Genomic DNA, 23,552 nt, shown 5'->3' with positions numbered 1-23,552 from the left:
AAGATTGTCTATCGGGGATAGTTTATAGGTGTGTATGCCGCGCGCTTTCTCTTCTGCGTTCTGTTTTATGTGTTTTTTCTTCTTGTTCTTTACGGAATTACCGCTTACAATAACCTACACTTTTAAATCACCATTAAATATGATTTAAATGCCCACGGCGTTTAAGTTGAGTTTTATTTTAAGCAAGGCATTTAAAAACTCAATTATTGCCTCATTCACGACGATCATCCAATTTTAAACTTAAATTTGCAATTTATTTTGTTTTCTGCCTATAAAAAAGCTGGCTTTTCTATAGTATAATATTGTATTGTATTCCGGTTGACAATAAGCTTGGTTAGTGTCCGAGTTCCAGAAATAAAAAAACCACCTCCAAATAACGTCCTAAGTAAACCTTACTATTGAATTTAAGATGTGATAAATCAAAATACAAATCAAATAACGTTTCAGACAACGATTTCCTCAGTTATGACATTCGTTTGAGAGTTTTAAGATATTAAATGCTCCATTGTGAAATATTTACCTTCGTGCTTCATGTTAAGGATGGTGACTGGCGAAGTGGGCTCGCGTTTGTTCCATCGCACTGAATACTTCCTTGATGTTCTACGGGGAAGGCATCCATGCGACCTGCAAATGAAGAAAGGGGACCCATTTATGTGCCTCACTCGGTGGTTCCTTCGGCAGAGGCTTCGGAGTATACCCATAAACGACTTTCTAAACGAGTCATTCAATAGGATAATCACGCAAGGATTAAGAGCGCTGTTGGCGTGCGAGACCCAGTACAAAAACAGTGCAACTGATGGCGACATCGAGATGTATACATCTCCAAAGAAATTTATCAAGATGTGTAACACGTGAACTGGAAGCCAACACACAGCAAACAGCGTTACTACCACCAATAACATTCGCATGACGTGATGGTTTCGTTTTCTGTTCGCGCTAGATGCATGTTCTGTGGGCAGATCGCCGTTAAGAGCGTGTCTTGTCTTGTTAAGTTTCCTTATGATGGACGCCGACAACACAGCAATGGTAAACAGAGGTAAAACATAAAGAACAATAGCTACTGCGGAGTAGAAGATTTTTGGGCTGTGTTTGCTAAACAATGTTTCCCAGTCCATAAAACACAGAGGAATTTCACCTGGAAATATCTCAACGTCGTGAGTAAAAAGAGAAACGATCATGAATAGGACAGATGAAAACCATATGGCAATGGATAACAAAATGGGCCTCTTGATAAAGGTTGGATAAGCGAGGGGCTTCACAACGGCAATGTACCTTTCAACAGAAATTGTTAATAATGTGAATACCGAGACTGCAATGGTAGCACCGATAACAAAATTGACAATTTTGCATGATATGACACCCATGATACCTCCAAACCAGCGGTGTTGCACGTATAAGTACGCGGTGGAGTACGGCATTGCGAAGAGGGCGGTGAGAAGATCTGACGCTGCCATGTTGGATATGAGAATAGAAACTGAATTAAATGGGCGATGAAGCCTAATGATGTGTAAAAGCAGGATGTTACCAAGCAAAGCTGTGATAAACGTGATGGAGTACATGGCAGTAAGGCTTATTTGAAGGGTTCTACCGACGTCAAACCCGTACCAGGCGTGTGACGAATTTTGACTCCCTGTAAAATATGTATGATATAAAGAAGATTAACGGATTTGAACAAAAACACTCTTCCACCAAATGGACTATTTCGTGCAGGAAATCATTATCTCCGTGCAGCCAATTAGAATTATTTGAATGGCAAAACTTTTTAACAGATGCTCTAGCACCATTTGCAGGGCCAATATCTAGGCGAAACCTTTCACACTTTGTTCCCATATCATGGAAGAGCGGAAACAAGAGAATTGAATTATATTAGGTAATTCGTGATAACTTCCAATTTCGGGATGAATTGCGCTATCTTAAATTTTGGGTGTCATATCTTTGGTTTGCGACTTTATCGCCCAAGTGTCCAAATAGTGTTGCAATATAATAGAAGAGAAAACGCTTTGCGTTTTTTGCTGTCATCATTCGCTCGATTTCTTTGGCAATTGAAATAAATTTAGAGCTAAACTAATTCGTAAACAACTAAAATACACATATCTCGGCCACATCTTCACATATTAGACTTTACATTGACTGGTATACTGCGAAAAATTGTCGAAGATGATGTTTCCTTTCTGAACATTAGTTTTTCATTCAAGGCACACTTACCGTTGTTAATGCTGATATTCAGCATGTTTTCTCCTTTATAAAATGAGAAGGGTCTAGGTGACCACGGGCAACGATCTCTTAATAAGTTAACTTGCTTGCACTCCTGTCGTCCGTTCAACTGAGTCATGCAAATTTCTGCTCCATTTATATGGAAATACATTCGGATGCGAACTCACGAAAAACAAAACAAGTCCAAGAAAACAAACAAAGTTGCTAAGTGCTTGTCATTTATTAAAAGCCTTCATCAGTAAATTATACAGACGTATTTCCCCCTTCGTGGCCATAAACAGCCATAATGGATGCTAATAAACCCAATGTAATTACCAAGAGACTACAGATCATCATTTTTGATATATATCAACGGATACATTGTCAAAAAGCAGGTTTTAGAAAACACTAAGATATTTACCGAAAGTCGTTTACTAGAGGATGTATAACGTCAAGTTCGCTGCGCCTATTATCAAGTTAATTGTATATTAGTTAGATTGATTCGTGGATAGGCCTAAGAGAACAACAGAGTGTTTTTATGCACTTCTGCATGGTGTTATTAAGCTTTTAAAATTAAGCCATAAAGGTTATAAGTGTTTACCGATAATCGGAAACTTTGGTACAATTGCATGTTTATTGCAACTTCATCACATCTGCCAAAAATGTCGGTAATTCGAAATAACACGAAATCCATATGAAAAATCCATTTGTTTCAGGCTATGGAAAGAACTGTTACCAGTATAAATCCCGTAAAATCTTTAATACGTGTTTTATCTTAAAGGTTGGAAAAATGAAAGGTGCACACACCTGTCATTTCACTAAATGAGGACACACGCTTTAAGATTGCGTTCAAGCTGATGACGCCAAGAGACTCACTTCTTTAAAGCCCAGAGACAAATGGGTAAATTGGTGCTAAACATAAATATGAAAATAAAACTTGAGTTTTATAGCTAAAACCCAGGAAAATTTTCCACCAAGATGGAAATAATATGGTAATACATAAACTCAAAATTAATTAAAATTCGCTTGTCTTTTTGCAACAGCTTAGCTATCAAAGAATTAAACAATGGGAGCCTTTATGTCGTGTTGTCAAAAAGAGCCAATCATTTTTTTCCTTAAGATTAGACCCTTTGAAAACCCCTAAGTGCGTGTGCTTTAAAACCAGTGAAATATTTGAAATTATATTGACTCTTCGGCTTTTTCGTTCGATTGTAGAAAATAATTTGTTTAACCCAGAGATCTTTATGTCAATTAGATCCTTTTTGCTCTTTCATTTCACCCATTTTTTTATTACAAACTAAATTAATGAGCTGGTAAAATAACAATATTTAAATGATCTTGAAGTTTAGTTAAAGCAAAGCATCTATCCTGAGACTATCCTTTGAGACTGAAATTAAAAATGAAGTCGGGCCTGTTAGAAAGAAAAGAAAACAGAAGATGAGCTGTTAATATGATAAATTTAATATCACGGAGGCCGAGATATCGCCTGTTTAAACACCACATGCCAAACCCCATCTAACTAAATTATAAAGTGAAGTTTTGACTGTTTTCTTTCTATATCTTGAACATGGCATCATTGTCAGCGAAATACAAATATTTTTCTGAGATTTTACATATGCAACAAACGAAGCATTTTAAGCACTGACTTACAGACACATTGACTAGGAAGTGATCTACATCGATATAAAGCACGAAATGTCCTAAAAAAAATATTCCAAATTGCCTACCCCGATCTACATCAGTCAAAAGTTTATATTTGTCAGTTGTGTAAAATTTCCACTTATGTCTAAGATTGTTACTTTATGCAAGCAACTTCTATATAATATAACAGCAAACTACTTATTTCTGTACTGAAAAGGATTTATTTATGGAAGAAATATATTACGAAAATTCGTTGGCAACACTAGTTTAAAAACTGGCCATGACAGAAATCTATGCAGTACCCATTGATGGACATACTAATACGTCTTTTATTTACCTTAACGTCCACTGTATCCTGGGTCTATTTAAGGACTATGAGTAAGATTATCGTCAGCGACACGCTTGCTCCAACGAGTACGACGAATATAAACATGAAATTACGGATCATCGCTTCCTGGAGGAATAAAGCGAATGCATTTAAAAGAAGATATTTGTTATCAAATGCAGTTTTGCTGAGGAAGGTGTAACAGTCGGAACTGCAGTATTGGGGATGAACCAGTCGCCATTATGGATATTGACCACAGCAACAGCGGAAAAATTCAGTGGCGTTTAGAACGCGAAGGATTGGGCGTAAAATAAATCGAGGAGCGAAGCGAGCCGAGAAGGGCGAGCCAAGCGAGCTGAGTGCTCTGTTCTCCCACTCAGGCTCCGCTCGGCTCGCTTCGCACGCTATTTGTTTTTTCTTTTCCGCCTGCCCCACTCGGGGGCCTGTTCGCAAGATAGTTAAATGAACGGTCCATGAACGGTATAAAAGGCCGTCGTCCGATTCTGATATAAATAAATAAATGAATAAAGAATAGAAAAAAAATTAACAAACTAAAAAGTAAATAAATAAATAAATAAATAAATAAATAAGTAAATAAATAAATAACGATGTATAGTGGCATATCCACTTAGTGGTTCTTCATCCTCTGTTAAAGAAGGAATAGGAAGTGGCAAGCAGGCGACCGTTTCCAGAATTTTTTCGCATTTATACTTTGATGGTAAATTAAACCACTTTTATCAGTTAACGCTGGTATGTATATCAAACGAATGCCCAATACCTACTTAGCAGGATGTAGCAACAGTTTAGCCTTTTTAAAAGGTGCTTCATCTTAGTTTAAATATTTACAATTAAGGTGATTCCCTGGTATTGCATTGCGCATCCTTACTGCAAAGAATTTTACGCGTAATTAGCGCGCGCACATAATCAAAATGGCGGCTTTTTTCTATGCGACTTGGCTCGTGAGAGATAGAAATCATCGTTTACTCGTTAACGAGTTCGGTGACCTATCATTTTTTTCTCTTAGTTCGAAAGTAGCGATCAAATTACTTCTATAAAATGAATACAGATCACTTTCTATGGCAGAATAATACATTATCACCGAAAACGTGTACTTTGCCAGTACTCGCAAAGGAAATATAAGGAATTATATGGTAAATACAAGGTCTTCCAGTTCCTGCTCATAAACGAATACGGTGACCCCCCTTTAAAATTTAACTTCCCTGAAGGTAAACAACCAACTGGCAACGTTTGGTTGGAAATCTATGAGCAGTTCTATTTCTAGGGAATTACCTTAAAAAGCAAGCTCGGTGATCCCCCTTCATAATCGAATAATGATCAACATAATGGTATTCCACCAACATAATGGTAAATGGTATTCCGGAGCGGTTCCAGAGCCACCTTAAATGTCTGTTTCACTATTCATTTCGTCGTTCGTCCGTTCGTTGGTTGGTTGGTTGGTTCGTTCGTTCTTTCGTTCGTTCGTTCGTTCGTTTTTTTTTTTTTTTTTGTTCTTTTGTTCTTTTGTTCTTTTGTTCGTTCGTTCAGTCATTTAATTTCATCTATTAGCTAGAACATACATAATGTACCTTTACTGGCATGTCAGGCTCTGGCGAAGCTCGAGTCTGATGTCCAGGTTGCTCCATTGGAATATCTGACACACAAAGAAATAAGTCACAAGTTTGAAAAATCCTGCATGTCATCATCGAAGCATTTAAAACCAGGCAGTGAATGAGTGAATACCAGGTTTATATAAAGCTAATTCGAGAAAGATTGTCGGAAAAAAAAGCACGAAAGTGCACACGACAAGACCGAAAGGTAGTATGGGTAAAAGAAGAGAGCTATTGCACGTGTGAATACTTTTAAGATGGCGACTCGATAAACGCGAATTGGCACGTTTCTTTCTCTTCAGACATGTGGAAACAAGATACTTTTGGCTACTCTGAATTCTAGAAGAATTTTCTAATCTCAAAGACATGCGTCAGTAAAAGTATAGCTACAGAAAAAGGCCTTCTAAAAAGGAAAAACAAAATCTTCACGTGCAAAAATACAAACTTGTACATTTCCTCTAGGCCTATGTGCAAAGTTACAGTGAATACCCAGACCACCTTTCGGTCTTGTCGCGTGTACTTAAGTTCTTTTTTCTTTCAACCTTTCTCGTATTAGCTGTATACTTACAAGACTTAATCTTTTAATAGCCTTAACCTCGGTTAGATTCTTTAGATATGACTTAGAAAAATAACCGGCACGCATACATGCATGCACAGGCAATGACGCTTTACAATGATCCCAGAAATTGCATTTTTCGTATTCATTTTAATTTTTATTTGCCTTGACTACAAAACGAACCTCCAATACATTACAAACCTACAGTATGATAAGATAAATACATTAAATCATTATGAACTTCGTCATTAAGCAACAGAAAGGCCCAGGATTGATTTCCACACCTAGTCAATACTGAAGATTGTGTGACATTTCCGTATTGAAATGGTCTGAAATGTAATGAAGTCAACACCGCTTACTAGAATCACTTCCATGCATTTATGCAACTTATCAAACAAAACATTTTAGATCAGCTAAATCAGCAATAGGGTAGAAGTTCTTTCTGGATTCTGGCTTCTCATACAAATAGGAATACGGATACCGTCACTGTTTTGTTTTTAATGGCTTGAGATCAGTAAACACCCGAATAAATATTATCAAAAGCAGTAAAATGAAGATGGCGAGTCGCGAAGGGAAAAGAAAAGAAAATTAACTTAAACTTAAATATTATCGACAACAATGCACGTCAAAGCAAACAAAGATTTCAGATAGCTCACCTTTGCAATCTAATCAAGATACTGCTGCCATCGGTCTCCCTTATGGAAAGGTTTCAAAAGTTATGACACTAACTGGCCGTCACTCGTCAAATTCAACATCAGTCAACTTAGTCTGCCATCACGTATGCCGACTTCGAATACACGTACAACGGTAAAAAAGTTCTTTAAGCGAGCTCACAATTATCCAGTACATCATTCTCCCCTGAACCCAAAACTCTGTTTAACTGTACGTTAGAAATCAAACGCGTTTTGCCGATGGATGCTCTTAAAGTTGATTCAGTATTCATGACAATCAAAGATGGCGTACTGAAACTGAGTAAACAACAAAGTGCCTAGTTCCCAGTGCTACTCGGTTGGAGTAATCGTAACATTGCCCGTCCACGGGCCACAACATGTAGGCGTCACCGCCTAAAAATGAGCATCCAAAGATAAGAATTGACTGCCTTTTATGAGCGATGTCCCTTGCAGGTAAAGGTTAGCAAGAGGGAACCAATTAGGTTTGCCCAAAGTATTCTAAGACCGAAATATGTATTTGAAAAATCTCTGAAAGGTAAATTTTCAAGGCGTTTAGTCCGCCAAAATGGCGTCGATAAACAAGATTTTTAATTTCGCAAGAGTAACTCGCAGATAGGATATGTTGTAGTCTATCGAAAACAATAACATTTGTCAAAATGAAGATGACTGGAACTGCAACACTGGTCATCCAGAAGCCGAGGTGAACGATAAACGGAAACTGATCATGTACCGAGCGTCAGGTTATTTATATTCGCAACTTAGAAACGGAACTGCCATATTTACTTGGACATGCTAGCCACAAGTAGGTCCGAGAACCGTTAGATACATTATGGCAAAGAAATAACCATCTTATACATAAAATACTTCAGGTCCGTATTAAGAGGCCGGAAAAACGACAAAGTACTGTTTCTTACCTCTTGTAGTGCCTATTGGAACGGACCTCTTCTCGCGATTCCGTTTAGACAGGATCAGATACACCTCAAATACGAAAACTAAGAATTCTGCAATGTAGAAGGTAATCACTGCATACAGTCCACTGTCGTCTCCTGGGTCTAAAAATTGGTCTAAACCAAAGAAGATTGCAACAACTGCAAAAAAGAACATCCAATGTCAGTTTTTGCTTTCTAAGCTCCTTCAGCTAATTTACGAGTGGCACTCTCATTCAGTGAATATTTTAATTCATTCATTACGGACGTACCTCCAAGAATTAGTGCCAGGGTACCGACAATCCTGTGAGTCCAGTTAAAAATGTTGCGCCTACAATAAACAGAGAGCGACGCAAAGTTTATAAGAGCTTTCACAATCAGTTCTGTTGAACTCTTTTTTTTTTTAATTGCAAACACACAAAAGCACCTCACTTACAGAAATACAAAAAAGTATGCCCACTACTCACAAATACAAATACTTAAGCTGTGCACAATACAATACGACACTTGCGCTTCTTACAATTCGACACTGTATACTATTTATAACACTTACACTACTTACAATGCGATGCTTACTACTTACAGTGAAATATATATTTTTGAATACAAAAGAGACTAAAATACTATAAAACTATACATGGCACAAGAGCTAATTGACAGAACTTACACAGCACTTACAAAAAATACTGAAATTGTCACTAAACTAATACAGCTACTCACTATAACAACAAATCTAATGTAACTAAAATGATAAAGGATAAATATAACAGACAAAGAAAATGCACCTTAACCTGGCTCTTTTACTTAAACAGTGGTACGAAAGCTACCGCATCGCTTATGCAGAGAGTGGTAAGGTATAGGTAAGGTATGGTAAGGTATTTTATTTAAAGTCGACACGTGGGGAGTGGTTGCCCAATCTCCCGAGCCAGGGGCTCATGTAAAAAACGCACGACTATTTACAATAAAATTAATTACAAGAAGCATGAAGTGGTCCACTTTGCTTCATACTTTTTATAGCTAGAGTTTTTTAATAGCGATTTGTCTTTCACATTTGACTTTGCTTTCCAGTAAGGCAAGAAAGACCTTTATGCTAGGAGTCTCTGACTGATTTCTTGCGAGATATAGACGATATTTAGCAATACGAAGATAGTGATTGAAAGCATGATAGCTGGTGTTCTCAGGTCTGTATCCATAAAGAATTTCCGAACAAGTAGGATTGAAATTGTCAGAGCGATTTGTATTCCACCATTCTATGACGTCTTTCCAAAATAGCTTAACTTCGGGGCACTCGCAAAACCTATGAAGAAGTGTCTCATTTTTACAGTGGCAGTGTTCGCAATGTGGTGACTCTTTAATTTTCATTCTTTAGAGTGAGAGATTGGTAGGTATGATGTTATGTATGAGTTTATGCTGAAAGCTTCTTAATCTATTTTCAACGGTGATTCTAAATGGAAGTTCGTAGACATCCTTTAAGTTTGTCACTTGATTTCTTAGAGTGATTACGACGGTAGGGGGAGAGAAGGACCTTTCCGCAAGCATCAAACGGGCTTTTTTTGCGGAGACGATATCATCGCTATTTGAATCAGCCTTTGGGAGTTCGCTAACACCACCGACACTGTTGCACGTGATTTTTCTTTTCCACGCTTTGGGGATAGCAGCAAGAACTCCGGCTTAGTCGAGGAAAGTGCATCGAACGCTGAATTTGCGCTTAAAATTTTCGAAAGAGAGGAGTTGGTCGTGATTGTCGAGGAGATCACTTATTTTTAAGATGTCTTGATTTACCCATGTTTTATAATACACCCAAGGGGGGGGGGGGGGGAAGGTGTCTCTAAGGAAAATGTTGGTTCGATCATCACTGCCAGTATGACGTCACGCTTCGCATGAGTGATATTAAAGATGGCGGGCAAGCGTCAATCGAGAAACGAGTCAAGAATATGGCATTTTACTCCGTTACCTTCCTTCATTCACTCAAGTCAATAATACAAAGATGTTAGCGAATGCAACCGTCTCTCTTCTGCTATTTTGTGGTACATAGATCAGACGTCATATTCATTTTTTAAAATCAACAGAAACACCTTCGCAAAGTGTAGAATGAACGATGAAATCTGTAAACAGGTCGAGCTTTCGAGGGTCCTTGCACAGCGAGTTTAATTTTAATTGTAACAGAAATAGGAGGTTTGGCACAGGATGAACGGTTCTTGATGTACGTGCAGTATCAGACTTTCAGCATTCGTGGATCTTCATGTCTTTCCCCTTAAAGGTGAAAATCGGAGCAATCAAGAGGAAAAAGGCGCTACACGGTAATTCCAGTTGGTCACCCATCCATGTATTAACCTCGCCCGACAGGACTTAACTTCAGCCAGGTCGGATGGAGCCTGCGCTTTCATTGGGTATTATAGAAAAACAACACAGAATAACTTTAATCAAGTCTTGATTAATCGGTAATTTTTTACTACTTGTCTTGCGGCAACGAATTTGAACTTATGTCTATTTCGCATAACACGTTTTTCCTCGTTCAAACCACAATGAAAGCGCTTGCTCAATTTAAGCAGGCCAAAGTTAAGGTTTGCCGGGCGGTGTAAACACTTGGATGGGTGCCCGACTCGAAATACCCTGTGTTGTAAGCTTTTCTTTTTATTTATTTTTTCAGGAGGTAAGCAATTAATAAAATTTAAGAGTCGTCACGGCAAGGAAAGCCACAAAATACAACAGAACTGCACAGATACCAACAGTAGTACATTATAATAAGCCAATGAATGCGAATAAAAATATATGGAAAAAGAATTCTACATGAGATCGCGAAGCAGCGATCGGCGTTGTTGTCATGTTCTGGATAAAAATTATACCTTATGCACTCGAACGGAAAGACATGAAGTTTGGCTAACTCAAGCGACACGGAAGGCCCCGGAGATTAAACGTTAATATTCAAGGAGTAAAACCTCCTATTATGAAGCGGATTTGAGAAAAATGTTTGGGTGAAAAGGTGGATGTTTTTTTGACTTCGCTTGACCCTAAAGCAAAATGGCGGTCCCGCCTATTGTCCCGTTCAAGAGTAAAGGATAATAACCAAATTACAGGATAACGGGCGCTTTTAAAACAGAAATAGATCATACACAAAAAAGGGTAAGGCATCAAACCTAACTACTGGGAAATAATTAGCGAACAATAGCGATATACGCACTAATGATAAGCCTTTCTGGACCTCTGCTGTGGCGTACTCGCGATTTAATCCCTCTCATCTGACCAAACCGAGGGAATCGCTCGCGCGTTGCCATGTGACGTCATGCTACTGGCAGTGATGAGTCAGTCACGAAAGCGGTGGTGTCGTCTGCATACAAACTAAGTTTAGTGATCTTATTCCCGTTTTCAAGACCTTTGATAGAATCAGTGATTCTTATCTGGTGTGCGAGTGGTTCTAAAACGAGAACAAAGAGCAGTCCCGAAAGAGGACACCCTTGTCTTACTCCTCTTTGTAGAGAAAAAAAACTCTGAAGAGTGACCATTGTTGATAACGCAACTAGAAATATTGCTATAGAATGTGCGAATCCAGTTAAGGAAACTTGGACCAAAGTTCATAATGTTGAGGACCTTAAAGAGGTAGTCCCACTCTAAAGAGTCAAAGACTTTGAAAATCTAGAAAGAGTATCACACCTTCCTTATTCTCATGTTGTTCAATTATGTCTGTAATTAGACGGATATTTCCACCGATGAATCTGTCTTTAATGTACCCCGTTTGGTCCCGCTCTATTAACAGGGGGGGGGGGGGGTACCTTCTCTAAACGCCTTGCAATACATTCTGTTGCTAGTTTATAGTCGGTATTTAAAAGAGAGAGGGGGAGAGAGAGAGGGAGAGGGAGAGGGAGGGAGAGAGAGAGAGAGAGAGAGGGCGCCAGTTTTTAAGCAGTAAACGATCCTTGTTCTTTTTCGGGATCAGGGAAATAATTCCTCGTCTCTGCGAGATAGAAAGCTCTCCCAGTAAGTCGCCATGATTGAGACACTTAATCAGAGCGCCCGACAGCTCCTTCCAAAAGCGTAGGTAGAACTCTGCAGATAAATCGTCCGTGCCCGGCGACTTGTTGTGTTGCAAAATCGTTGACTTAATGAATAAATGAATAAACGATAATTTCGATAATTTTCTTGTACAGATGAGAGCCACAGTCCAGCCGCAGCTGGTTATCATCGGGGTCTATTTTCCGATGCAACTGGTATTTGTAAAAGTAAAGGAAAACTGAACTCCTGACCGGAATCGAACCTGTTTAGTGACAAATCAGTGTATATTTAGTTAACGTTGCGTCTCGTTTTATTATTTTTTTACTGCACTGCGATTATAAAAAGTATACGCTAGCCTACCTCGGTTCACCTGGATGTGGCCTAAATGCTGCCATGATTGGTTGCGCAAGTGCAAGCGCGACCACCACGATACCAAAATATGGGTGTACTCCAGCACCCTATTACAACAAATATTAAACATTGGATAGTTAGTGAGTAAAGTAATCTGTTACCCCTGTGGAAATTCGCAAAGCTGAGCATTTCAATGCCTCAGTATACGTAATAACCAACACAAGTTTTCTTTGGAACTAAAAATGGTTTCACTTGATTTTTCTTCAAAACATCTGCGAGAAGTTGCAAACACGTTAGTAAATCATGCAGTCATAATCTCTGTCTTTCCGCTTCTTGTAAATTTCTAGTGACAAGTAGGAGTTAGGTTACTGGTCGTAGAAAATGCTAAGGAAACTGTGTGCTGTAAAATTAATGTTATTGCTAACCGATGACCACCCTTTCCTTCCAACAAAGATCACAACCGTTCCTGCCACTGTCAGCAACACTGTTAATGTCATAAGAGTCCGATGAACCTGATGAACGTTAAAAAGTAGAATAACAAATTAAAAGCCACAGTAAAGACAAAAATTGCAATGAACTAAATGACATTTTCCAAAGTGTTATCGTCAGATACCAAGAACTCGATTAACTCGCGGACGTGTGCTCATAAGTGAAAATTTAGATCATAAAACGTTTTATGAGACATTCTAACATGATTTTAAGTGATCCACTTATTTTATTCTATTGTTTTATTTTCGTAGAAATAATACCAACCGCAAACCAAGTTTTCGTCCCTAATAACTGTGTTGGTTCCCAGACTTGGCGCATGTACCTTGCCGTGAACAAACCCACAAATGCGAACAAAATCCAAGCAAGTGTCATGAGAGTGCCTGTATTGAGGAAATGAACATGAAAACTTGTAGTTCAGTAACGGATAACTAAATTCAGGCGTTTTAATTTTAACACAATAACTTGACATCATTTCGTTAGCGTTGCTGTGAAGAAGCCAAAACATAAGTATGAGACATTTTTTAGTGCCATGTTGCCAACTGAGCTTTGCAATAATTTTTCCAACACCTATTTTTATGGTTTTTATTGCAACAATTATTAACTATAGACAATAAATATCTAATAAAAAACAAAAAACAAAAACAAACCAAAACAAAATGAAGGGAAACGGTACAACGTCAACGTCTGTCATTGTGAAACTGTGATACGCTCTTGTGATTGAGCTACCAGCCAACGATTAAGAGCGCCAACATAGAAATGTAATTTATATGAATATAATATAAATCTTAAGCTGCGTTCACATTTAACCCGAAAGATGTTTAGAATAAACATGTTTCAACGGAACATGTTTCGCCTAAACATGCTTGTTATTGCATTGTTCACATTAGGTGCCAGTTTCAAACACGTTTCATGCCTGGTGTGTAATTTATGCGGCTTCACGATTCTTGCATAAATCTTTACACTTAATTTTATCGTAAAAATATAGCTCGAAATTACAATAAATCAGGGCTTTCAAGTGTTTAGCAAGAAGACAGTATTGTACGAATTTTCGCTATCAGTTAGTAACAGAAGATTTTTATTTTGTAAAGATAGTTTTGCATTGCAATGCTGCGCGCTTGTAGCCGCCGTCGTAAACTTTCGTGGCGATATTCTGCCAAATATTCTGCTTTCTATCCATCACCGATAATTCATATTGTATCGCTTTATTAGCCCATATTTTAAATAAACATTTGGTCACATAAAAAGCCCAAATTTGAAGCTTTTGGACGCGCGCCTTCTCACCGAATGGCCGCCATTTTTAACTTGTTTAGTCTGATCATGATTGAAACTACCTCGTGAGGTAGTTGCAATCATGATCAGACTAATCATGTTTCAATCATGATTCGCCCAATGCACTGCCTGATGTGAACACTTTTTCACAACGAAACATGTTTCATTCGTGATCAGAGTAATCATGTTTCAGCCTAATGTGAACGCAGCTTTAGACACATACATTTCTTAAAATTGACGCGGTAAACGTAGCTGGGTTAGTGTCTTACTTTGTTAGCAACTCCTAGGCAACCATATTTTATAATAATTATTGGCGGCAACGAACGTTAGTACCTTGCCTCAGCATTACACATTACACGCGTCTTAATTACATTTAATCAATACTTTTTTATGTGTAGATAATCATTTGTGTCCGTATCGCCTTACCGTGAACAATTATAAAGTTATCTATCCCAGCGTCACTCCCAGATGCAGACCCAGAGGCATCTGTGACATTAATTCTGGAGTTTGTAGTCTGGCGAACCCTATGTTGTTGAATTTGATCTGAACATAGTAAAGAGTGTGATATAAAATACTGAAACATGATGGGAATTATCTGTGAATTAATTATCGTATTCATCTGTAAATTAAAAGTGCAAGATCAAATTTGAAGGAAAGCGCTTAAAATGCACATGAAGCAAACGTTTAACTTAAGGCGCGAGACCCTTAACTACATAATGACTTCTAACCGTCATACCTTGGCCTCCCTTAGGATCCTGGGTAAAGTTTTTGGCCGTGGTTGTTCTATTGGAGGTAACCTTCACTTTCGGTAGTCATGACCCTATTTGGAAAGTCACATGACCAGAACACAAAAAACCCATTTAAAAGCAAAAAAATCGCGACATTAAAAAAGGTATGACGTCATAAAGTGTTTTTGACGTCATAACTTTAAAAATAATAATTTCAGCAAATCCATGCTACAGATTTTGCTTCTCAATGCATTCTACCCGTTGTTTTAATTTCAACCGAGAAAAATGTAAACTTTGTGAGTTCGTTGAGTTTTAAGTGTTTTTGTTTTCTGGTCACGTGACTGACCAAATATAGTCATGACTACTGAAAATAAAGGCAACCTCCAATAGAACAAACATGGCCAAAAACTAAACCCAGGATTTTAATGGAGTTGAAGATATGATGCTAAGAAGTCATCCATAACGACCATTTTGTAGTTAAGGGTCTCCCCCCTTAATAATTATTAAAGTTTTCATTGCTTTTTAATTTTATACTTGTATAGCTGTATAGAAGGTTCTGTCACAAAATTAAAGCCAGTTCTTTCTCAATAATTGAGACATACATACATACATACATACATACATACTTTATTTAGGCTGCATTCATTATGTATCCTACAGGGGGGGGCAGAGGATTTTAGGGGGGGTTCTCAAATTTTTAGAGCAAAAAAAGGGGGGATATGAAAATTGTTTAAATATCTCCGGGGGGATGCTTATTTTTTGTAAGGTTCTGTCTCGAAATGATAAGTACAGCAGCTTCTTTCAAGAATTGTAGGCAACAAGGGTACCTCTATTATTCTGAGAGACTATAGTAACTATTTTGAAGTTTTTAAGTAGTGTGCCTGGCCTGTAGATGTAATGTTTCGATACAGTATAGAAAGTAAAAAACATCTAAAACGGAAACATTTAATGCAACCTCAGAAAAATGATAAGGATAAGGAGGATAATGGCACATGTCGCACTTGAGAGGAATGATGCTGAACGGCCGGAAAACGAGGGTGAAGAGGATGGCGACAGCGGAAATGAATGCGTGGATGAGTGTGATAGCGAGAGTGATGATAATGATGAGGTTGTTGCTTTTGTCAACGAGAGTTACAGTGAAACGCAGGTTCCTGTCAATACTCCTGGTAGTACTGGTACTCGAGCTGGCAGGCTATCTATACCTAATTCGCGCTACTTAGACTGGCTCGCATAGGTATGACATAAACAGTCAAAGCACTCTCGATGTTCTTATTAAACATGTCTCTTGAAATTTCAAACATATGTAGTGTACTATTACCTTATTCTTACTAATTTTCGCGTGTACTTAATTTCGCGAAAATTCGGGAGCCGAATTTCGCAAGTATTAATTTTCACGATTGCAAGAAAAATTAGAGCAAAAGTGTATTAAATTTCGCGATTTTGTCAGTGTTTTATTGATCAGTCGTTAAATACTATGGAACTACTGCCGGGGGAATACAAAGGTCTGGCTCAATGTAACTACAAGGAACCTCCAAATGTAAACTTTGTTGACTGTTAGTGTACTAAAGAGGTTTTGGCCAATTTACAAGTTGAAGAACAGTAATCAGAGGAAGGGTGCTTGTTGAAAACAAGAAGGAAAAATACTTCAAGGGTAGAAAGTTAAAAGTTCTAAACATTTAAAATTTTTGAAATCGTGAAAATTAGTACTCGCAAAAATTAGTAAGACAAAGGTATACAGATATTTATTTTGATATCTGTTGAGAGGGAGGAGGGGGGGGGGTATTCATTTTTCGGCTGATTGCTTGGGGGGATTATGAAAATTTGTATGGGCCTTGGGGGGGGGATATAAAAAAATGGGCCGCTGAAAAAAAAATCCTCTGTCCCCCCCTGTAGCATACATAATGAATGCAGCCTTAACGTGGAAAAAAGTACACACACAGCATACTTAAAGTGGTACTATGATCAAAATTTTACCTTCCCTTTTCTCTTCGGTTTTTGAAAGTACTTACATTAAATAGTAACCTTGCCAAATTTTAAGTTCAAATTCGAATTGGAAGACCACTTATTTCACGCGTAAACTTCGGCTTTGGCTTGCCGCCATTACTAGATTCAAAAATGTCCGAGGACCAAATAGAGATCTGGAACTAGTTGGGGCGAGAGCACGCTAACGTCATATGCGCATCAACAAAATGGCTTCTTCGAAGGCTGGAGTGACCGATCTGGAAAAACATTGGTTTTCTTTTTAATCTGTAGTGATGTAGAAGCCGTATCTACTGCGCAAATGTTTTTTAAACATACTTCAGGGCATCTCCAGGTCATTTTTGCACAACATAGTGGCAGAAAACATTTCAAGAGGCGGAATTTTTAACTCGCCCGAACCACGCAAGATGAATAATAGATCGTCTGATAACTTTGAGGGAAACTTGTACTCTTGGAAATGCTTTATAGATATTTCTCCCTGCAACCTTTGTGAGGTTAACTTCTTCAACTATCCAAGGGAAGTGAATAGAATAGAACGCTTCGAATTATCTACAGTGAGTTTACTGTATTCGCTCCTTTTTAGAAGCAAAACATTGGGTGAGTGGCGTAATTTACTTCTGTTGCTCAAGCTCTCGTGTTCTAGAACAGTCATTTTTAAATTTATTGTAAACACTTCATGTCAAAAAGGTAATTTTTGGGCAAATCGGAGTGTATGTTCCTGAATTATATCCTCTATTGTACAAATAAACTTAAATAAATTCGCACGAGTCGGTACATTATGTGAAAGTACATACAGAGGATGCAAAGCTTAGCAATATCTTTTTACTGATTATGTACTGAAAATGTTTCCATTGTAGTCCTCTGTATACACTGTAGTCTTAATAAACTCACCAGCACGTCTTCAGTGTTGGTCACTTGTTTATTTCTGCCATGCAATATAAAACACTACGGTAGGACTGTACTTCATTGTGCACTTATAGTATTCATAAACATTTTTTGAGAAGTAATCTCAGGATAGAACAGTGTTAGTCTATCTCAGAGACATACATGCTATCCGGATATACTCAGTATATCTTTATTATATTTAAGTACAACAGGGGCCATGAGCTATAATTATGACCTGTGCCAATCACTCATGCTGTGTGCAACAGAGCACCGTTGAAATCCTAGCTACTCTTTATTTTAAGTTTGCAATATATTTATTTTTGGCATGCTCTTTTTGTTCATAAGTTGAGAATGCAGTAGCCAACAATAAATCATGTGAATGTGCCAGAGAACCCCTGAGCTGCTGATCCATCATAATTTCTAACACAAGTACAGTCAAATCTGTACCATAAATAAAAATGTTGTATTGATTGAGGTGAGGTGGCCTAAGTGTAAGTTGTCGGACTCCGGATCAAGCGGTTCAGGTGTGGACTCTTACTGGTGTCACTGTGCTGTGTTCTTGGGCAAGACTACTCTCATGGTGTCTCCTCTCCAAGTGTAGAATAGGAACTGGCAAATTGATGGTGTGACGAGGGCATGCAAGTCTAGTTGCTTGGTGGGCAACTAGACTTGCATGCAGACCTTGCCTTTTTGTAACAAGGGGGCAATTTTGAGGTCACACAGGACCCTTGCAACCATTATATATGTATTTAGTTAAAGAGTATACACGAACTGCGAAGCCGACAACAAATACAGTCAAACCTGTACCATAAATAAAAATGTTGCATAGCAATGGGGTAGTTGTTTTGATTTAGGTGCGGTGACCTAATGGTCAGTGCGCAAGACTCTGAATCAAGCTGTTCAAGTGTGAGCCCAGACCAGTGTCATTACATGTATGTGGGGGGAGTGGGGAGGTTAAACCTGTGATGCAATTGTACTTCCATCTCATCCAGGTTGCTTAATCCTACTTAAACCAAGATATGCTTTGGCCTGATGGGCAAGCAGGCTTGCATGCAGACTTTGCCTTTTTGCATCAAGGGAGCAATTTATTTAGGGTGGTACACGGAGCTGGCTTGTTTACAGTCACGTTAAGAGTGAGTCCGCACGAGAACCATGCAGGCGAGTCTACAGCGCATCTCACCGATTTCCCTCAAATTTGGCACACTTGTGTAACTTCACTAGTACATTAACCATGTGCAATATTTTGGTTCAATTGTTTATTGTTTTGGAGAAATGTCAATCAAACTGTCAGACAGTGGAAAGTACTTAAATTTGACCTAAAAATATTCACCATGTTTGATCCCCTGCTACATGCTAAATATAAAAAGAAATGATACGAAACTTTTACATAAGACAAATCAAGTCCCGAACAATAGAAAAACGTTCAGTAAACTTGTGTCATTTGCTGCGTTTGGCTGAAAGCAAAATTCCAAATCTCCTTATTCAATTCGTATCAAAAAAGTGGGGTTTCAAAAGTCGTTGTTTGTAGACATGCGGCGTTTCTTCAATCGAATTTGAAAGTATCAATAGATTGCCAAGGAAATGGTGTCCCTATTTATCAAATAAAATCTCTGTTAAGTTTAAGAGGAATTACAGGTTCGCATCAATAAATGGTGTTAACTTCGTGACAATATGCAAATGAGCTCAACACGGAAATCGTGATAAGTTCAGAGTTTGTAAAATATAAACTAAATAAAATATTGCTATAAGAAGTAAAACATCGTTATGAAGCTTTTTGCATAAAAATACTTTTAAATCGTTAGTAGTTTTAACTACTGGAAGTCGTTGGCTGGTAATAAGCAAATTAAACAAATTCAAACGAACACAAAGGTCATACCGACCTGCTGGTCGTACTGCACCAATTTGAAAGATATCCCCACAAGCAAGCATCATTGCATAAAAGTCATTTCCTTCAAGGGTTTTTGGCATCGCCCTCTTGGTGTGTAAGCTGCGTTTTGCCGTATTTGCCAACACCATAGTAATTTAAGAACAGATGTTATCAAAACAAGTTGGCGGCGAGACATGGAATATAATATCCACCGATCATGAAAACCGACTTGTTTTAGAATTCGGTCGCGTGTTTTGTTCACATATAAAAAAAACATGTTTCCACTGCAAAGAAATTATGTAGTCATCGTTTTCATCCAGTAAGAATCTGTGGCACAAGTGGTTTTTGGTGCTGTCGTTCTTCGAAGAACACCGACAATAGTTGATTGCGTGACAGACCGACTTGTGAATTTTATCTCAAATTTCATGTCTCAAATTTCACTCTGACTCAGATCATATTGCGATCGTCATGGCTTCGTTTATGTGCTTTCAAGAAGGACCTGACATTCAGGGGCCATGCATGGGATATGTATTGACTCATTTATAAATGATCCAATACGCCACAAATTGCCATGGCTTTAATTTTCCACCTTTTTTAATTTTGAAAATCTGAAATCGAAAAATTAGCCTTTAATACCGACTTACCGTAAATAATCTTATAAACGCCAGGGCTTTTTAATTTAAGGGGTACATGCGGGAGTTTTAAATAAATATGAGGCGTTTAGTAGAAAAGGGGCATTCATTTCACCAGGAGCCCATGATTTCACTCTAACTGTAACGAAACAAATAGACAAACAAGTATGTAAATATGACGCGTAGTTTGCTCCCGGATAAAGATAGGAAACAGATTTTGTGAGTAGGAGACTACTCTAATCTTTTCTAATGCAAAGCCTAAAGATGTCGTTCACAGATTGTTCGATATCGATGTCTTCATCGTCATCGCATCGGGGTTAACCATGTTGGCTAGCTAGCTCCTTTGGTCCCTTCGATGTCCGAGTGAATCAATTAACTAACTAAAGAAAATTGCGTGTTTTTTACTCCATGAAACGTTTACTTGAATTTTGAGGCGAATATATTTTTTCTTTTTTTATTGAGGGGGGGGGGGGGTGATGGGGGCAGGGGGTGTCTATTAGACACGGGACGTTTATTAGTAGAGGCCTCTAATACAAATTTTACACCTCAGGGGGAGGCGTTTATTTAAGAGTGGGGCGTTTATTAAATCATTTACAGTATTTCACTCATTTACATTTATTCTAAGGATTGCCTGCGGGAAAAATAAAATAGAACAAAAGAGTATGATTATGAGTATCATTGAAAACGAACTTTCAACAACCTGGTCAAGGCAAAGACGAATCATGAGTTGTAAAAAGGCACGCTGATCTACACTTATACAAATATTTAATTCCGTCGATACGTCGGTCCGTCATTCTAGCTTTAAATTAGGAAATCAGTAGGAGCACTATCAGAGATACAGGTGATTCCAAATTTGTTGAAACTGTTCTGGATCCTTGTTCCCAGGGTCTTCGTTCCCCTAAACCAGCGGTTGATAAACGAGTTTGGACATTAAATTTCGTTCCAAGAACTTGCGCATTTTCCGTCAGCCTTGACCGAACTGGGCCGTCCTCTGCCCCAGAGTCTACGGTCCTTCTGTTCTGCGCCAGGGATCGAGACCTCTGCCGTTAATGTCTGTTAAGCTACGCAACGAATTGAAGGCGGGGTTTGGCTGGGAATGAAAAGGAATGAGGCACCAGCGGAGTGGCCCCGAGGCGAAAGCGGAAACCCGACTGAGAGGTAAGTGCTTGGACGGTTGCTATAGAAAACGGCTCCACATCGAGGCCCTTTGAGCCACACTAGGGCTTTCCACAAGTTGCTCGGCAACTTTTTGGCATTTTTTCATGTTTCGAGCAACTTTTTCCCCCTTGGAGCAACTTTTTTCCTCTCGAGCAACTTGTTGCATTTTGAGCAATTTCCAGACCGAAGATTTCCGAAGATTATACGAGTGCTGTTCTAAGGCAAAACGAACTTTTCCGAAGACTTACGACGTTTGCCGAAGATTTTCGAGGGACATTTGAAGACGTTTCAACATTCGGCTCATTCTGTATAAAACATTACAAAACTCGTCAGCAAACATGACGTCATCAATATCTTCACGATTTTTCCCAGTTAAAGGAATCCTTGTCACTTAACAAAATAATATTCCCTTTAATATGTTATTTAGATACTTTTGCTGTAAAATTGCTTAAAACTGCTTTGAAGATCTTACTCTCAAAGGGAAATTAGCATATATTTAGAAAAAATTCTTTTGGTTAGAAGTAGCGTTTTGGATTTTTTGGAGCAACTTTCGATCAACCTTTATTATATGAAGCAACGTTTTTGGATTTTTGGAGCAACTTTTTGAGATATTACGGGCAACTTTTTGGGAAATCTCGAGCAACTTGTGGAAAGCCCTAAGTCACACTGCCCGAAGCCAGTGGAGAGCACGGATGAAAGAAAGAAGGATATAGTGAAGGCTAGAGCAACGAAAAAGAAACTACTTGCAGCAAGCGAGCAGAATGCAAATATACGCGTCAGCATGACGACATGTCGACAGCGCACGAAAGGCATGATCCACGAGGGCGAGGCTGCACCTAGGCTCAGTTTCCAGCCGTGGGGGTTTCGGTGCGCCCGCGATCCTCTCCCCAACCACGGCTGGGCGTACGGGGTGTCCCTTTGTTAGAATTGGCCAATCAGGTAGAAGCCCCGCGAAATTTGAGGGGCATAAATTTTGAGATAAATATTTCAAAATGGCGGACGCGTCGAGGTTTGACAGAAAATTCGAAGATGCCTGTGCAAACGCTCTTCAGAAGTTCGGTTTTGATAATTTCAAAGAGAAACAGATTCTTGCTATGAAGGAGTTGATGTTAGGGCGAGATGTCTTTGTCAATCTGCCAACAGGCTCAGGAAAATCGCTGATTTTTCAAGCTTTTCCACTGGTCTTCGATTACATGAGAGGAAATGAAGATGCTCAGGTAATTGTTGTGGTCATTTCTCCACTTCTTTCTTTGATGAAAGATCAAGTTAACTATCTGATAAGTAAAGGTGTGAAGGCTGCTTTCCTAGGAGAAGGACAGGACGATGAATCGGTGAAGAACGGTATTGAGAAAGGTCTCTATCAAATTGTCTATGGCTCGCCAGAAACTTTTCTTGCTACCAATCGCTGGCGTAAAACTCTATCAAACACAGTGTATCGACAAAGGCTATGTTTGATAGCCGTAGATGAGGCGCACTGTATATCCCATTGGGGATTTTCTGCCAAGAAAGGAGAAACAGCGTTTCGAATTTGGTTCAGAAGAATCAACGAACTTCGATCTCTCGTTGGATCCGTTCCACTCGTAGCTTTAACAGCAACAGCAACGAAGACGACCCGGAGTCAGATTATTAAGACACTTGAAATGGAAAATGTTGCCGTCTTTTCTGAAAATCCAAATCGGAAAAACATTGCCTATGGTGTACAAGTGACCGGCGATGACCCACTTACAACGTTTAGTTCACTCATTCAAGAGATCAAAGAGAAAGGGCGAAGTTGTGGCAGGGTTATAATTTATTGCCCAAAAATTAAAGTCGTTTCTACTCTGTATGGCATTTTTAAAGCTGAGCTAGGAGTTGACATGTATGTAGACAGAGGGACTTGTAACCTGCGAGAACGTTTGGTGGAAATGTACCATTCTCGAATTGACGATGAAAACAAAGATGAAATTTTAAAATCTTTTTCGAGTGAAACTGGTTGCATTCGTGTGCTAATTGCAACAATCGCCTACGGAATTGGAATAGACTGCAAGGGTGTAAAAGATGTAATACATTATGGGCCTCCTCAAAATCTCGAAAGATATCTCCAAGAAAGTGGGAGGGCAGGGAGAAGCGCAGAAGCAAATTGCAGGGCAGTGATTCTGTATTCAAATGTTATGTTGCAAAGTTGTGACGAAAGCATCATGGCATATGTTAGAAACAACTCCATTTGTAGGCGTAAACTACTGCTCGAACACTTTGACTATGATTTGTATGAACTGGAACGATACAATCATGCACATCAATGTTG

The 23,552-nt window shown here is 38.7% G+C and overlaps 2 protein-coding genes across 4 annotated transcripts in view; both read right to left on the bottom strand.

Annotated features, from left to right (window-relative positions):
• The window catches only part of LOC144643814 (RYamide receptor-like), a 39,129-nt gene extending 36,824 nt beyond the window's left edge, over window positions 1-2,305 (bottom strand). The window contains exons 1-2 of one of the 2 annotated variants that reach the window (XM_078503178.1): window positions 2,206-2,305; window positions 521-1,630 (exon numbers count right to left, since the gene is read on the bottom strand). In XM_078503178.1, coding sequence (XP_078359304.1) covers window positions 521-1,630; window positions 2,206-2,230 — 1,135 coding nt within the window. In that variant the 5' untranslated portion in view covers window positions 2,231-2,305. Of the gene's footprint in view, window positions 1-520; window positions 1,631-2,205 lie in introns of those variants that run through there. The other variant, XM_078503174.1, reaches the window with a different exon arrangement.
• A 109-nt stretch (window positions 2,306-2,414) lies between these two features.
• LOC144643813 (putative ferric-chelate reductase 1) overlaps window positions 2,415-23,552 on the bottom strand; it is a 91,878-nt gene continuing 70,740 nt past the window's right edge. For both annotated transcript variants that reach the window (XM_078503169.1, XM_078503168.1), the window contains exons 7-15: window positions 14,445-14,561; window positions 13,014-13,129; window positions 12,686-12,772; window positions 12,270-12,367; window positions 8,192-8,250; window positions 7,908-8,081; window positions 5,746-5,810; window positions 4,172-4,288; window positions 2,415-3,604 (exon numbers count right to left, since the gene is read on the bottom strand). In XM_078503169.1, the coding sequence (XP_078359295.1) occupies window positions 4,196-4,288; window positions 5,746-5,810; window positions 7,908-8,081; window positions 8,192-8,250; window positions 12,270-12,367; window positions 12,686-12,772; window positions 13,014-13,129; window positions 14,445-14,561 (809 nt within the window). In that variant the 3' untranslated portion in view covers window positions 2,415-3,604; window positions 4,172-4,195. The remainder of the gene's footprint in view (window positions 3,605-4,171; window positions 4,289-5,745; window positions 5,811-7,907; window positions 8,082-8,191; window positions 8,251-12,269; window positions 12,368-12,685; window positions 12,773-13,013; window positions 13,130-14,444; window positions 14,562-23,552) is intronic.

This window comes from Oculina patagonica, chromosome 2, assembly GCF_052425735.1.
Source record: "Oculina patagonica isolate OP01 chromosome 2, crgOcupat, whole genome shotgun sequence".
NCBI lineage: Eukaryota > Metazoa > Cnidaria > Anthozoa > Scleractinia > Oculinidae > Oculina > Oculina patagonica.
The sequence above is the reverse complement of the archived record's forward strand: the minus strand, read 5'-3'. Positions and strand labels throughout refer to the sequence as shown.